This window comes from Liolophura sinensis, chromosome 1 (assembly GCF_032854445.1).
Source record: "Liolophura sinensis isolate JHLJ2023 chromosome 1, CUHK_Ljap_v2, whole genome shotgun sequence".
In the NCBI taxonomy this organism is placed as follows: Eukaryota; Metazoa; Mollusca; class Polyplacophora; order Chitonida; family Chitonidae; genus Liolophura; species Liolophura sinensis.
The window spans coordinates 4,493,464-4,510,981 of record NC_088295.1 but is presented as its reverse complement, the minus strand read 5'-3'; the positions used below and the strand labels follow the sequence as shown (position 1 = coordinate 4,510,981).

Genomic DNA, 17,518 nt, shown 5'->3' with positions numbered 1-17,518 from the left:
AAAATTGTGCAGCTTTTATCCACGAAACAAACAGTTTTCATTTTTGCTAATTAACAAATGACGATAAACTTGTTACAAGCAAGGGCTTTTGGTAGCATTGCCTGTGGGAATGCTGAAATATTAATGTGAAATTGTGAACAGGTAAACTAGTCTTATATAGGCGGAACGTTTAGCCTCGTTTATAGCCTGCTCGTCGGTCCCGCTCAGTGCTTCTTGTTTTTACAGTCAAGCTCTATACCTATTCACAGTTCATCAAATAATCTCTATGTTTTAATGATTTTCGCGCTAACAAATTTATAACGTTTGGGTTATAATAGATACGCTGTGTTTTCTTTCCAATAAATCTAAATAAATCGATTTCACAGAGTATATTAAATATTGAATATGTATAATATTTAAAAGGCATAAATAAAATAAAAAGTCATCATGAAAGAATAAAAGGCAAAATTCTAAAGGGGAATTTTCTAATACTGTTTGTATTTTTAAAATCAAAAACAATTTTCTTTAATATCGTTTAATTGAATATCTGTAGAAGTGATTTTTTAAATAAATGCCAGTTTTGAAACAAAAGCGCTTTCGAAATAAGAATTCACCATTTTTTGAGTTGCACTTTTGAAATGAAAATTTACCAGTTTTGATATAACCAAAACTTTTACTTTTGAAATAAAAATGCATTTTTTTCACAACTATTCAATTTTTTCTTTAAAATTTGAACATATTTAAAAACTATAGTCAATTTTTATTTCAAAGGTAGTCAAGAAGATTATTTTGTAATTAGGGAATTTTTATTTCAACGATGAAGCGTATTTCAACTGGTCAGTTTTTATTTCACAAGTGGTTTTCACGTCATTAAATATTTATTTCTTCGAGATTATTTTTGCATTTTTCCAAAAGCGAGTGATTTGAGGAAGTGCTGTCCAGCATTATAAAAGGTTCTGTAATGGCATTCGACTGGTACTCTGGTCTGACCTCGATTTGCAATGCTCCATACCCATGCAAATGGGACGAGGGTAACATTTTGGTCAACCAAAGGCCTTCGCGAGGGAGTGAAATTGGACATGTCATCGGGAGGTCTGCTAAGCTGAGGTGTAGACTAAGTGAGCTTGTCACGGCATAATGGACTTTTCGGGTTAGCGAATTTAGAGACAGACGACATCAAAAGATAGACCAGGAATTATAAGCCTTAGTTTGTACAGTCGGATGTTTATTTCGGGCCAGCCATTATGATATTATAAGACAATAGCTACGATAAGAGACCAATATCCGGGGGTAGTCCACCCTGAGGCCCGCTCCGCGGCTCCTCTCCCTACTGAGTCCGACCGCCGCTGCCGGCCCGCCGCTGCCGGCCCCAGGCTGATTGAGACAAATGAACCACCGAACATAGACCGCGGTAAGCAAACATGATTTCTGTTTCAACTGTCGGCTCTGCTTGACTGATCCTGCCCTTAATGAAAATGGAAGTATATATTTGATCTCGGGCTATTTGTACTTTTTAGTTATTAATTGAAACAAATAGGGCGCTGTGAAGCCGAAGACGTATGCGTATGGTGAAACAGATTTTTAGTGACCAGCTTGCTATTGGAAGGATGTGTAATTCGGGCCGGTAGTTTGGCAAGTACAGGAGTGTTGTAGGCCTACTACGGGCAAGCTGCTAGGCAGATACAGGGAGTATATGTAAAATGGACAGGTAGCTTGGCGGATACAGAGAATATATGTAAAATGGACATTTAGCTTGGCGGATACAGAGAATATATGTAATATGGACAGGTAGCTTGGCGGATACAGAGAATATATGTAATATGGACAGGTAGCTTGGCGGATACAAAGAATATATGTAATATGGACAAGTAGCTTGGCAGATGCAGAGAGTATATGTAAAATGGACAGGTAGCTTGGCAGATACAGAGAGTATATCTGATATGGACTGGTAGCTTTTCGGATACAGAGAGTATATGTTAAGTAATACAGAGATGTGGCTTGGAGAATAATGCGGTATCTAAACTAATACGGAAATGTGGCTTGGAGAATTATACGGTATCTAAACAAACACGGAAATGTAGCTTGGAGAATTATACGGTATGTAAACCAACACAGAATTGTAGCTTGGAGAATTATACGGTATGTAAACTAACACGGACATGTAGCTTGTAGGCTACAGGATTTTTTATACGGACAGGTTACTTGCAGTTTACTGTGGGTGGGTAACAAGGAGAGTTGGTTTTGATGATAAAAGGGGTGATACGGAAGATAACTTTCAGGGACAGGTAACGGGTAGGGTAAAGGGACGAGTAGCGTGTAGGATATAGGGAGAGATAAGGTGTAGGATACATGGACGGATAGCGTGTATGATACGGGTAATGTGTAGGATACAGGGACAGATAGCGTGTAGGATATAGGGGGTGGGTAATGTGTAGGATACGGAGAAGGTAACGTGAGGGATACATGGACGGATAGAGTGTGGGACGGGTTGCGTGTAGGAAACATGGACAGGTAGCGTGTAGGAAACAGGGACAGGTAGCATGTAGGATACAGGGAGAGATAAGGTGTAGGATGCAGGGACGGGTAGCGTGTAGGATACAGTGACGGGTAGCGTGTAGGATACAGTGACGAATACGTGTAGGATACAGGGGCGGGTAACGTGTAGGATACAGGGACGGGTAGCGTATAGGATACAGTGTGTTTTCATGCGTTTGATGTATTATTCATGACGGTTACATTCAGCTCATATGTAATGAGATCCCATAATCAGTTGTTCGTGACGGGTTACATTCAGCTCATTCACTGAGATCCCATAATCAGTTATTCATGACGGTTACATTCAGCTCATATGTATTGAGATCCCATAATCAGTTGTTCGTGACGGGTTACATTCAGTTCATTCACTGAGATCCCATAATCAGTTGTTCGTGACGGTTACATTCAGCTCATATGTAATGAGATCCCATAATCAGTTGTTTGTGACGGGTTACATTCAGCTCATATACTGAGATCCCATAATCAGTTGTTCATGACGGTTACATTCAGCTCATATGTAATGAGATCCCATAATCAGTTGTTCGTGACGGGTTACATTCAGCTCATTTACTGAGATCCCATAATCAGTTGTTCGTGACGGGTTACATTCAGTTCATTCACTGAGATCCCATAATCAGTTGTTGGTGACGGTTACATTCAGCTCATATGTAATGAGATCCCATAATCAGTTGTTCGTGACGGGTTACATTCAGCTCATATACTGAGATCCCATAATCAGTTATTCATGACGGTTACATTCAGCTCATATGTAATGAGATCCCATAATCAGTTGTTCGTGACGGGTTACATTCAGCTCATTTACTGAGATCCCATAATCAGTTATTCATGACGGTTACATTCAGCTCATATGTAATGAGATCCCATAATCAGTTGTTCGTGACGGGTTACATTCAGCTCATATACTGAGATCCCATAATCAGTTGTTCGTGACGGGTTACATTCAGTTCAATTATTGAGATCGCATAATATGGAAAGGTAGCTGATGTATTGGGCTTAACGTAAGTTTTTTCATCGATAAGTGTTATCTTAGTATTTGGTAATTACATTCCTGGACATTTACATATTTCAGGATGACAGATTTCCGGACAAGGTAATACGACAGACTATCCTCAGCAGTTTCAGCTGAAGGCCTGCCTCCCGGTAACCCAGACAGAGGGTGTGGTCAAGCAGAAGCAGGGCGGCGGTTAAACTTCAACAGTTTAACGCGGACCAGCGTATTTATGTTGAACTATTCCAGTCATGTCATACACTCGGCAGATATTGAGCTACAAATGGTCAGTGTGTTAGCGTACAATGGCCACGTCCTTCAGAAGGCAGTTTATGCTTGATCTAGCACTTCACTTCTGTTGCCCCTTATCGCGCTCCGATTAACCGGCTGTCTGTCCAGTCTTTGTCTGGCCCCGTGTAGTCACTTCAGCTCAAGTGTTACAGATGGCCCACCGTCTGTGTCCACTACTGACCGCTGCAGTTTTGGCCGCACAATTGACAGTCGCCTCGTTTCTCAGGTGCCATCGTTTCAATAAATTTGCTTTACAATAATATCTATGAAAAAAAATCTTTCATCAATATGGTTAAAAATTAAGGGAATTTTAATTTAATCAAATCTTGATCTGAGTGTACATTAAGGATGGAGATGAACGTCTACAATTGTCCGTGAAGATGGTAATCAGTTTGTCCATGACGCAGTATACATTTGTTCTCCCGGGCCACTCACAGGTACACATAGATACATACCTTAAAACAGTATATATTTATCATGGTTGTACAAAAACAACCAACAGAAATTAGAGTATAAACCAGAAAAAAACATATGCATAAATAGAGAGATATTAGGTATATAATTATCCCCTGACGAAAAGGAAGCAAAAGCTAAATTACCACGGGGTTAAGTAATTAATAATTCATAACCCTTAATTAGCCGGTGAATGTTTTTTTTTTGTCAAATTATGATATTTGAGTTAAGAAAACAAAACGCAGGTTTGTACAGTTTATACTGATGTCATTAAAACTTTAAATCTGTATTCCGGGACAGATTTCCAAGGTCATCATCTGTCAGTTATTTCACCCTACTTTCAAATCATTGCTTTCCAAAAAGCTGAAATTTCAGGGAGCAATAAGAACTGGCGGTTGTGTAGTGAAGTAGTCCCTGTGTGCTCGTGTTATCAGATGTACCATCAGATTCCTCACTCATGGCCATAAATCTTGTGGAAATAGCATGTGTTTTCTCCACATGGCTAGAGTGCAAGTGACTAGAGCCGAGATCAGGCCAGGGAACATCCCTGTAAGACTTACTGGGAGAACAGCGACAGGAAAATACGTATTGGAAAGATAAATACAGGAGAAAACAAATATCAGTTCTGAGATAAATTCTGAGACAAAAAGCAAGAAGGAAATATTTACAAAATTCGAGCGAATTACACTAAGCAGTTACCGGAATAAAAGAAGAGATATTGCTCATATAGTATTACGTCTATACACGCACAAGCAGGGATATTTTTAGGCCACAAGAAAGCCTTTTGCTACGGCAGACGTATGCAAATAGGACCTTATCACTGAAATACTCGCAGACATGCGTGATCTGACACGTAGTTGTGACCAAACCTTACCTCTACCTGTAACTATATACTACCTATTAGTTGTTCAGTATAAAGTTCATTAACACTTTTATACGGACAGTAAAAGAGCTTACTGATAATGAGGGTGCCAAGAAATCGCTCATTGCTGTAAGGTATTGACTGATATAGCTTAAGAGAAGAGCCTTCTGCAACAACTTCGTACATATCTACCTGTATCTGTAAGGCAATTCCTTACCAGCTAGTATAAAAGTAACATATTCATAGAGTGCTACGTACAGTGGACTCCAACATGTGATTCCAGTTACAAGCACACGAGCTTTAGGCTTTTGTGACAGAATGGCGTCATGTCATAGGTAACCCATTAATCATGACATATATCTTTATATTAAATACGACATATATCTTGTTCGCAAACGTTGCGTTTGCGTTTCTTAAATTTCTTTTCTAGCGACATTTTTGGCCAAAACAAATTTTTTACTGAGATGAATTTGAAAAGAATTAAAAAGAATTATAATATTTTCTGCAGAAAGTTTAGTATGGCGAGTTCTGGATAGAGCAGTTATCCAGACTCTGAGTTGAGCAGATGTGAGCATGTTTGTTACCTGGGTCACGTCTTCATCTGGAATCTCTATGATCTGCTCTCACATACCCACACATGGGGAACAATCGCTCTAGTCTGCAGCCACATTCCCATCACCTGATATCTCAACACACCACGATAGCATCAGCTGGTTTTCGATATATCTACTTTCTCAGAGATTGGGGAAGAATGGAAAATAAGAGATACATGGATTTCTTATCTGTTCTTTGATAAAGTGATGGCATGCGGTGACTACTGGCCGCATTAGAAACTTATATAGAAAAGAAACTTACAAAGTTAATGATTAGCTGATCAAGAAAATAATACAGCTTTAATTTAGAAATCTGCTGAGCATGTGAACATCTCTGTCTACATATGTAATCAGGGGGTCAATCGTAATTAATGGGAAAATTTGTAATTACAAATAATAAGGTGAATGGAAAATAATAAAAGAGATACGTGCCTATGGGGAACTTCATGAAATCGGTGTAGACAGATAGCGACTTAAAACGCCCTTTATTACCGTGAGAAATACATACTATCAATGTTTATTAACATGTATATAAGAAAAGAAACGTTTTGATTTAGTCATAGGGATAGTTGGTCCAACTACAATAAGCAAGAAACTTAACTGATTGAGAGCTTTGGGAAGTTTAGAAAATTCTACATGTAAACAATTATTCAAGAGTTTCCGTTTGAATGAGGATGACTTATTATCAGAAATTCTAATAATATATAATAGAGAGAACATTCTTTGAATTTACACAAAGCAGAGATAAATAGTTACGTCTAGCAAATTATCAAGATAACGGGGCGAGCTTCTATAATGGCATAAGTTTCACAAAACGACTGAACTTACGGCATTGCTCGATTTTACTACGTATACTCACGAAATAAGAAAACATTTGCGGTGAATATTGAATATCTATACGAGTTCTGTTTAACAATTAATATTATTTTAGTTAAGACTAATAAATAAATATTTAAAGAAATTAAAGTGTCATTTGCATAAAAATACTGTTGAACGATTGAAGACAACTATAGCCCACTGTATCCAGCTATAGTGTAGATGTTAACACACAAAAGAAGAAAGAAAAAAACACGCGAAATATCAGCGAGTCCTTACGTGTTGGAAATTTGAAACTGTAACTGCAAACCTCTATATATCTCTCCATTCCACTCTACGACTGGATTTGCCTTCGAAAGTTGCCTTCAAGTCTTCATCTTAAGATTACTGATGTTTTAGATAACTGAATGCGTCCAAGAAATGAAAACAGATTTGTTTGGAATGTTTCGTTTAAATGTTATTTACCCGAGTTTAAATATTTTATTTACACACGTCTTGTATGGTGCTTTCTAGACCGTAATCCCTCAACAGATCTGGGTTGTTTTGTGGTTGTCTGTCATTACAAAAAAACAACATATTTTAGTATATGATTGTTTCAGTGGTGTTGAGCGTATTCCTTTCCACGCCGATGTACCAGCTGCATATAGCAGTCTGTTACCCATGCCCTGTGCTGCGTTGGCCCGGTCTGTAACACGGACTTCTGACGCGCATCGGACTATGCTTGGACATGCTGTCTGGCTTCAGATCTCGGATCGAATTTCGTGTCACGAGCCGAGAGTACTTTGATGTTTCTCTTAAGTCACAGGTAGGCAAAAAAAAAATAAAAAAGAGCAACAACAGCTGGGTTCTCCCAATTACCATAGTCTTTTGGTCTGAAATATTTTAACGACCTATCCGTGAAACTATTGTAAAATCAACAGACCAACTGACCCGGTTTGTTAGCCTTTGTACAAACCATTACCTCTTACCGCATAGGATTTTAAAGATCTCTTCTACATAGGATATTTTCCCTGAGAAGGATGGTCAAGATATAGGATGGTCAAGATTTAGGATGGTCAAGATATAGGATGGTTTATCTGAAATTTGAATTTACATGTTTAAATTAAAATTTGGCGCAGGCGAGGTGAACGATTTAAAAATAAACGGGTAACGTATTGAAACAGATCCTCACTTATAGACACAAGAAATAATAAACAAGATATACATCTAAAAAAAAACAATTATGCTATAGTATTTTATCGGTACGGAATGTATATCAGGAGAATATAGAACATAATATTTTGAACATGAAATTTTGTGTTTCTAAAGTGTGGCTGGTGGTATATGTGATAACCGTCTCGAAATAGGGAAACGTACAATGTTCACAAAAGGGAAAGAATACAGGCCTTGGCCTTTACAGTTAATAGTCATGTTCGTACAAGATTAATACGCATTGGAAGTATATGTAGGCTTTACCTTAAAAACGCATGGACCATGTAAAGTGATACTACTGTCAAAGTATACATATATAGATAGACTCTGATGGTAGGCATTGTGCACATAGAGCTGGTCCCTGTGTTGTACTCTGTATACCGGATCTCTGAAATTAGATCCATTCCCATATTTCACCTCAACTTATAACAGTGTGAAGGTTTATTTTTTCTGTCAACACTTCCGGGCTGACTGTTGACAAAATAAAGCACGGTGTTCAATGAGTTGACAATAGTTTGTATGGCTGTACTCTGATTTTGTTATTTGTGACTCACCGATGTATGCTACATCTATGAAACTGTGCATTGGTAAAGAAACTTGATATGTCTCGTCGCTTGGCTGTTTTCCTTCTTTGTTTACGCAGATAACTCATTTAGTTAGGCAAAGGTAATTCATAGCCGCTCAAGATGAGTTGTCTCCGCAGTACGATGAACGGCGTGCTCAGATACAGTTAGGGTTGAAGTATTCTCATGTGTAAATACATGTCTCCCGAATTGGTCCATGCTGTGTGTGAGATACACTGAAGGGATAGTCTCATGTTCTGTGGAGCTAAACAGCTCAGAATTCTGTAGTCTGTCGACTGTATACAGTCAAATAGAAACAGTTAAGGGATATTTTAATGTGAACTTTTGTTTCAGGCTACAGTTAAATATAAACAGTTAATTAAAATGTGGGCGAAAACTATGAGTTATTGGCTGGACTTTAAGTTTATGGGACATTCGCAGGTGGAAACTTTTATGCGATATTGAGAGCAAACAAACAGTTCAGAGCTATCCATTAAGACAACAGACTTAAATTCGGACACCACATTAAAATCCAGACACCGGACTTAAATCCAGACACCAGATTTAAACCCCGCAAAATTAAATCTTCAAAAAAAAATGTGACCATTTGCTAACTTTTACACTGTCGTCACTGCTCTAGGTTTACTCTACATGTTGAAGTCTTTTGTATTGTGAGACTGGGAAACTAGGGAAACAGACTAGTAATATTACAGGGAAACTAGGGAAACAGACTAATAATATTACAGGTAAAGGCGGGTATATTGGAAACTAGGGAAACAGACTAATAATATTACAGGAAAAGGCGGGTATATTACGAAACTAGGGAAACAGACTAATAATATTACAGGTAAAAGCGGGTATATTTGAAACTACGGAAATAGATCAATAATATTACAGGGAAACTGAGGAAACAGACTAATAATATTACAGGAAAAGGCAGGTATATTGGGAAACTAGGGAAACAGACTAATAATATTACAGGAAATGGCGGGTATATTGGAAACTAAGAAAACAGACTAATAATATTACAGGAAAAGGCAGGTATATTGGGAAACTAAGAAAACAGACTAATAATATTACAGGAAAAGGCGGGTATATGGAAACTAGGGAAAAAGACTAATAATATTACAGGAAAAGGCGGGTATATGGGAAACTAGGGAAACAGACTAATAATATTACAGGAAAAGGCAGGTATATTGGGAAACTAGGGAAATAGACTAATAATATTACAGGTAAAGGCGGGTATATTGGAAACTACGGAAATAGACTAATAATATTACAGGGAAACTAGGGAAACAGACTAATAATATTACAGGAAAAGGCGGGTATATGCATGGCAGTATGAAGTCATACAGGATGTTATAGGACATTAGAAAAAAAGAGGGGCAATTAATGTGGCATGTAGAGAGCCGAGTGAAATTTCTCAGATAAAAAAGACAATATCGCTCGGCATCACTCGGAAATATCGCAGATTGTCATTAGATAAAACTGTGTTAGGTTCTGCAAATCACGATTTATTTTATGTTAAATACACTTGACGGATATTTTGTTAGTAAGTGACTACAGTGGTTGGGATTTCGTAAACCACGAATTGCTTCAAACTGTCATTTGGTAACTATCGTCCAAGTGGCGAATAAAGCACGCTAACAGTTGTACAAAGTATAATCAGACCGAAATAGCTCTATGTATTCACATCTGATGACAAAGTCTGTTTTTGTGATTCAAACGCGCAACCATCTGAATTTGCTCGCCCGTGTCTACAATGGCGTCTTAAATTTATGTAAAATTTGTTGCATGAGATGGATTAAGGCGTAATTTGTTTTGATGGGGAAATGGGTGAATGAGAGCTGTTTAAGTGTGGGTTTGTGTGTTTGGCAGAGGGTCGGTGAGGGACAGTTTGGGATATTATGGGAGGGCCTGAGGGAGTTAGGACAAGCGGTCATGCTTGTAGCTTGTTATCGGCTCGCCAATTGGAGGCTTATTACATGATAAAATCAAATCAAATCTTGTATTCATCAGTCTAATCAGAGTAGAAAGTCACATTAATAAGGTGTGAGCTTTCTCTAATCGAATCAAGCATAATGAGCGGGCCATGCCATTTGTTTTCCTTTTATTGGCGAGCTCCTGGGAGGATATCACAGACCCCTTCCCCACCCAGGGGGCTCTCTAGCCGATGTTCCACTGGCCCGAGAAATTACATTATCTCGTCCTCTCTGGCAACTCTCCGTCATCTATCCTCTCTATGCCACCCCCCTCCTCTTAAATAACACATCGTCTTCTTCCTCTGTATTATCCACTGTCTTTAGATTCTTCACTGGTACAATGTTTGTCAGCCAATGATTTGAGGTGTATATGTGGAAGGTGGTTGGGGCGCCATTAGGGGTAGTTTAGGCCTATAATCCGTATATGTGGAAAGTGGTTGGGGCCTCACTGAGGGCAGATTAAAAGCCGAGACTCTTGATGCAAACTTACACAATAAAAGCTTAAGCGTTTGAAGTGACAGAGGTTTTAACATTTTCATTCATTTGAACTTCAATTATCTTTTAACTGATAATTTTAAAGCTGGATAATACAAATTTTAAAATTAGTAATCTGAGAATGGTTTTATACAGTTTTGTCAAAATATTACTCAAATCGGGTTTGGTCTAGATTTCATTTAGACCAAATTTTATCAAGACTTCTCTCAGATCAAGTTCTGTCACGATTTCAAACATATCAAGAACAATTGCCAGGACTTTTCTCAAATCAAGTTCTTTCACGATTTCAAACATATCAAGAACAATTGCCAAGACTTCCCTCAGATCAAGTTCTGTCACATATTTTTCATATTTTCTATGTTACATTCAGATTGAATTTTGTCTAGATTTCAACTTGTGAAAATTTCATTCACATTTAGCGTCTATGCATGTTGCGTGTTTAAGAAATCAGATTATTTGTTGTCATATTTAAGACATGGATTTGCCTTCGAAAGTCTGGGTAAGGTAAATTTCTGTTTCATGTAGCAATGTCTTCCTGTCAACATGTGGTTAATTTAATATATCTGGATATTGTTGTTAAGAACGTTCGCTGTAAAAGAAGTTCACCAAGCTGGAATGCTTAACATTGTCTCAACACCCTTTTAATTAAGATAGGCAGAATATTTAACCAGATATTTGTATTTTAAATTGCCCTTAATTCGCTGATTTGATGACAATTTTCACAAACAATATATTTTAAAACAATATCCACAGAACAAAGAAAATATCTCTAGAGTGTGGTAGACAGGCACAAGAGGTCAACAAAATCCATCACATCCATGGAAAATTGAAATTAGATGCCTCTCACTTACGGTTTAGTTTCATTATTCAATACAAATTTGTGTGATGTTTTCCAGCACAACATGAGCGTCGCTTCACAATTTCCCATTTAAAGCATTTCAGGCAGAAAAAATCTTGAAGCTTTTTCCAGAACGAAGGAATCGTTGAAAGAGTTTTTTGTTTCTAAATCACTCCTGGTTTAAACATGGAATTGAGCTGTGAGTCTGGTTATCACTTCAGTAACTGAATAATGACCGTCACAATTAGTTTGTTGTCGCCAAAAGTCTCTTCCGTGAAATTGTGTGTGACAAGCCTCACTCCGGGAGGCTGCATCACATGACAAAAAGCGGGGTGTTTTGTTTTGCCAGCCAGGTGCTACACCTCACAGAAACGCCGTAAAAATGATAAATTTTGTAGGCCACATGGTGCTGGGTGAAGCTTCACCACAGGTAACCTCCTACGAGTCACCATCAATCATCCAGCAGACAAAATAGCTCTCAACACCTTTAAACATGATACCCGTTTCTGCTCCCGTGGGAGGCTTTGTACTGCGTTGCCGATTTCACTTCTCAGTGGATGCAATAAGCCTGGTTCTGTTAGTCACAGCTCCTCCCAGATGACCGTCTCAACCTGGGGTCTAGGCAACTCCCTCCCCCTCACAGCCCATATGAAGTTATGGTTACTGTATAATTAATATACACCTCAGATCTTTTTCTTTTTAAGTCATCTTGAACAGATATCAAATTTTTACCAAGGGACAGATTGCTGGATTGTTTAGTTACATTTAAAAACATTTATGTCTTTTTTGTGAATTGACTAACAAATTTTGCCTGTTGCCGAATGAATCTGACCTACTCGGTTTACTGCGGTATATTTCTGACTTCGTGGAGCTGATCAAAGCTCCTTCAGAACAAACAGCACATGGGGATGGTGTAATCACATAACAACACTGAACAGGAGCTGACATAAACGGTGTGGTTTTCTAACTTTCCATATTCAGGCGCTGACAATACGCAGTGATGATCACAGAACAACTATTACACGATGTTGTGCAACGGGCGGGAATAAATGTACGATACAGCTCAGAAAATTTATGGATATTGTATTATATATATTATAATAACAATAATACTGAGCGTTGAAAAGCTTAAGAAACAACTAGATGTATGTCAATGTATTGAAGGCGCCTCGGGCTCTATATTTTTTCCAAGTTTCACATATTTCAATCTTACACTCCATACAAAATATTGAATGATGAATTGTCAAAATATACATTGTCTTTTGTACAGTCTTTTAACGCATTTTTCCTCATTATCAAGCTAAAAAGTGTTTTCACTAGATGATGTTCTGTTTCTCCCATAAATGTGGAAAACCAGCCTAGTCATTGTCGTAATGTGGAAAACAGCCCAGTCATTGTCGTAATGTGGAAAAACAGCCGAGTCATTGTCGTAATGTTAAAAAACAGCCGAGTCATTGTCGTAATGTGGAAAAACAGCCGAGTCATTGTCATGATGTGGAAAAACAGCCTAGTCATTGTCGTAATGTGGAAAAACAGCCGAGTCATTGTCGTAATGTGGAAAAACAGCCGAGTCATTGTCGTAATGTGGAAAAACAGCCGAGTCATTGTCGTAATGTGGAAAACCAGCCTAGTCATTGTCGTAATGTGGAAAACAGCCGAGCCATTGTCGTAATGTGGAAAAACAGCCGAGTCATTGTCGTAATGTGTAAAAACAGCCGAGTCATTGTCGTAATGTGGAAAAACAGCCGAGTCATTGTCGTAATGTGGAAAAACAACCGAGTCATTGTCATGATGTGGAAAAACAGCCTAGTCATTGTCGTAATGTGGAAAAACAGCCGAGTCATTGTCGTAATGTGGAAAACAGCCTAGTCATTGTCGTAATGTGGAAAAAACAGCCTAGTTATTGTCGTTGTGCCAAGGGCTTTCCTATTCCAATGAGAGAATACACATTTGTGGGCCCGGCCTATTACTCAACAAAGGAAGTTTCCTCAAAATTTCACAAAGCTTTTTTTTTCGCCTATGCATGCAAAGAGATATTTCTGTCAATATATTTCCTGGCCTGCCTACTCTAGAGTGTATAACATGACGAAATAAAATTGCGTTCGTGAACAGGAAACCATCTCGTACAATGTCTGAATAACATTTGGGGTAATTAATCACCACAGATGATGTGATGATAGCTTTATGGTAATCATACAGGCGATGCTATAGTGGTTTACAGTGATCATACAGGCGATGCTATAGTGGTTTACAGTGATCATACAGGCGATGCTATAGTGGTTTACAGTGATCATACAGGCGATGCTATAGTGGTTTACAGTGATCATACGGGTGATGCAACAGTGGTTTACAGTGATCATACACAGGCAATGTAATCGTAGTTTTACAATGATCATACAGGGTGTCTTTATGGTGTTTTACTGTTCACACAGGAGATGTGATGGTGGTTTTACCTTATCATACAGACGATATAATGGAAGTTTTACAAATATTGTATGGGCGATGAGATGATAAATATGGCTTGGCTAAGATTACGCAAGTTGATGAATGTAATAGTAGTTTTACGCTGATTGTACAGATGATATGGTAGTTTTACGCTGATTGTACAGATGATATGGTAGTTTTACGCTGATTGTACAGGTGATATGGTAGTTTTACACTGATTGTACAGATGATATGGTAGTTTTACGCTGATTGTACAGATGATATGGTAGTTTTACGCTGATTGTACAGATTAAATAATGGTAGTTTTACACTGATTGTACAGATTATATAATGGTAGTTTTACACTGATTGTACAGATTATATAATGGTAGTTTTACACTGATTGTACAGTCCTGTAATGAATTTTGTGTATAGAGGCAACTCGTTTTTGGAGACCACTTAAACAGCAAAATTGCTATTTAGCACCGTAAAATTTAAAGCGGTAGATTTTATGTTATTTCACGTAATTTCCTCAATATTGATCTAATAATTTAGATAGTATAGCGGATTTTCATGTTGATGCTTTTTGAACGATAGCAATCGTGAAATATTATTCGAAAATTTCGTTTGAAGCTATTCATGAAGTTTGCTCACACAGACTGTGGATGTGTGCAGGACAGGGCGTCATGTAGAAATCAGGTAAACGTCGCCTGGCCTTTCAGGGGATCACGTGACAATGTTATGTAAGACCAGACTATCTACAGGACTTCGCATGTCTTATCGCGCAAATTACAGGTTTCTACTATATCATTTTATTTGTAAAAAATTCTCGTTGAGTAGATCTGAGGTTGGCAAGCCGATCGAGTTTCCTATGAATAATACTGAACTATTGCTGGCACGGCGTGCTGAGCGTGTCAGGGATGGGTAAGTCTGAATGTATCGCTTTGTACGAATCTCTGGCGTGTTGTAAACACCCCGCGAGGGTGGTGACCATTCTTCACTGAGACAAGCTATCCTCCAGTCAGCACACAGTACGGTACTGATTGATGTAGCACATCGACCTTGTCAGACGGTAAAGGTCTTACCCATACCATTGACGGTATAAGCCAAAGACAGGTTCTATCGTGTTCTCTTTGTTATTTGCCTTTGTATGGCTACAGTCCCCGATCACGATAAGACAAGCTTTACCAGCAGTCTGAGCCTGCTATTGCTATATTCGTCCTTGTACCCTCAAATGCTAGTCCTTAGTAACATGCATCAACATGAAAAATGAAACTAACATCGTGGAAATACCTTTTACAACATATATACTGTCATATTTTCGTTGCCATGGGTAATTAACGACAACTTATCTCAACTGTTCTCGTTGCCATGGGTAATTGACAACAAGTCATCACAACTATCCAACTTTTATTACCAAAAAAAAAAAAAAAAAAAGGAAAGAAAAAATATAGAAAATAAAGCTCGCCTGTAATCGAGTAACATTTTAAAACCCTGACAAGCTTGGAATTAGCCATTTTTACAATGGCAGATAAAGTAATATGAGGTGTGCATGATGCGCCAGCTGAAAAGTAGCGACCCTGAGACGATTTACCAGTGTTTGTGAGTGACCCATGCTGAGCAGGTAGCTGTCATCTGATATCGCCTCTAAAACAATCTGCCATAAATGTAGCTGATTAGCGAGTTAATCAGCGGCACCTATGTGGTTTACCGGACTAGGTAATGGTAATGTTGGCTAGAGAAAGCATCGCCTAGTGGAACGCTTCCATAATACTTTGCCAGCTGGTTTGACCTGGTCACGGCACCCGACTCATTACCCATACCTAATTGTTGACAAAACTTCCCCGTACCCTGCTACTCACCTTCTAAATCTGCAATGACGTCATGGGACCGAAGAGTCATTATGGAACCGTTAATGCCCGAGCCCGGAAGTTGTGATCAGTTCCGGTTATTAGCCTTTGGTAATTAAACCAATATCTCTCCACTGATGATGAACTGAAGAACACTTTACGCCCTTGGGGTGGGGGATAGTTTCAACCTCTCCATCAGGTACTAATGACAACACTGGTGGAAATTTGGCCCTAAATCTAAGGACACAGGGCAGGCCAGTCCCGAATTAACCAGCGAGATACTTTACCTATGTGGTCGTGCCTTCAGAAAGGTGTTTCCTCTCAAAACCAGAGGGTTGACGGTTTGAGGCAATCAAGCGTACCCAAAGTCTTCTAGTTGGACTCAATGTCATACCAAGCTAAAGAAAACCGTCAATTTTCGCTCCACTGAGCCCTCAGAGTGTAAACTAATGTGGACCACTATAAAAATGCCAGATCTATCTGTGTGTTTTTTTTTTTTTTTGGCTTTAGACTGCTTGAATTCGACAGCATTTGTCTGACGACATTTTGCGCATAACTTTTCACGAAGTATACAGATGTGTACGTAATTCTCTATATGACTAAGCTTATGTCCCTCGCCGCTTTCCTGGGTAGAAAAGTAGACAGGTCAAAACCCTAACCACAAACTTTGTACGAGAGAACATCACGGGCTTTCAGAAATTTGCTGGTGAGAAGAAATTGTGGATTGACAATAGGTATACTTTATATACAACAATATTATATTGTAGAAAGTTAACGTATATGCCGTTAACAAAATACTAAAGTCAAGTGTTTTCATTTCTCCTCTTCATCGCCTGCATAGTTATACTGTATTACAACAGCAGGGCTTTGTGATTACCTCCAGTATTCCGCATAGAAGCTGGCGCCTGCGATGTCATCACTTAGGAATATAATAAAATACAATATCAAAAAGTTAGGAAACACAATTTGTTGCCGACGTTCTGGCCTGCCCGCCCACCTGCCAGCTAGATTGCTACTCCAGCTTAGCTTGTACAATTAATGTCCATCTTTTACCATCAGGGCTGGAAAGAAATTGAAAAAGCGTGTGAACAGTAAATTAGAGGTCGGGACATATACCTATAATGACAATTTGAAAGAAGACTGACTTTCTAATAAATATGTCGACAACGACTTCCTTTGTTGGCCTTTTAAAGCAATACCTTCTGAGCTGCAAAAAGGGTAAATTTAACGACGTAATATAGCCTGTGTGCAAGTGAGAGGCAGGACATCTTTTTATAGGCCGCGTCTTTCTCGTCGGGAACTTTTATCGGCTGAGATTTACACGTCTTCACCATGACAGGGAAGTTCAAAGGCGGGCGGTTAGCAGGTGTGAGAGAGCACATGCCGGCCGGGTAAGGGCTGTCACCGTCCAATCGCTGTCAGTGTGAACGTCTTTCTGTGATATCTATCTCTCACACATTCCTTAACACAGTCACTGAGCACAGCGCTAAAACTATGTGGATAATTTTTAAGAATATCCCTTAAAACGTGAAAGTATTAAGTATAACTAATATTTAATATTTTCACGTTTTCAGTTAAAACATACATTTCTCATGCATTTTGAACGCCTAAAAGTGCAAAAAATCTGCTGAGTATAA

General features: G+C 38.6%; 1 protein-coding gene across 1 annotated transcript in view; it reads right to left on the bottom strand.

The window, feature by feature from the left end:
* The window catches only part of LOC135471064 (paired box protein Pax-5-like), a 34,433-nt gene extending 18,108 nt beyond the window's left edge, over positions 1 to 16,325 (bottom strand). Inside the window, exon 1 of the mRNA XM_064750127.1 lies at positions 15,894 to 16,325. Coding sequence (XP_064606197.1) covers positions 15,894 to 15,933 — 40 coding nt within the window. The 5' untranslated portion in view covers positions 15,934 to 16,325. The remainder of the gene's footprint in view (positions 1 to 15,893) is intronic.
* Between the last annotated feature and the right edge of the window lie 1,193 nt (positions 16,326 to 17,518).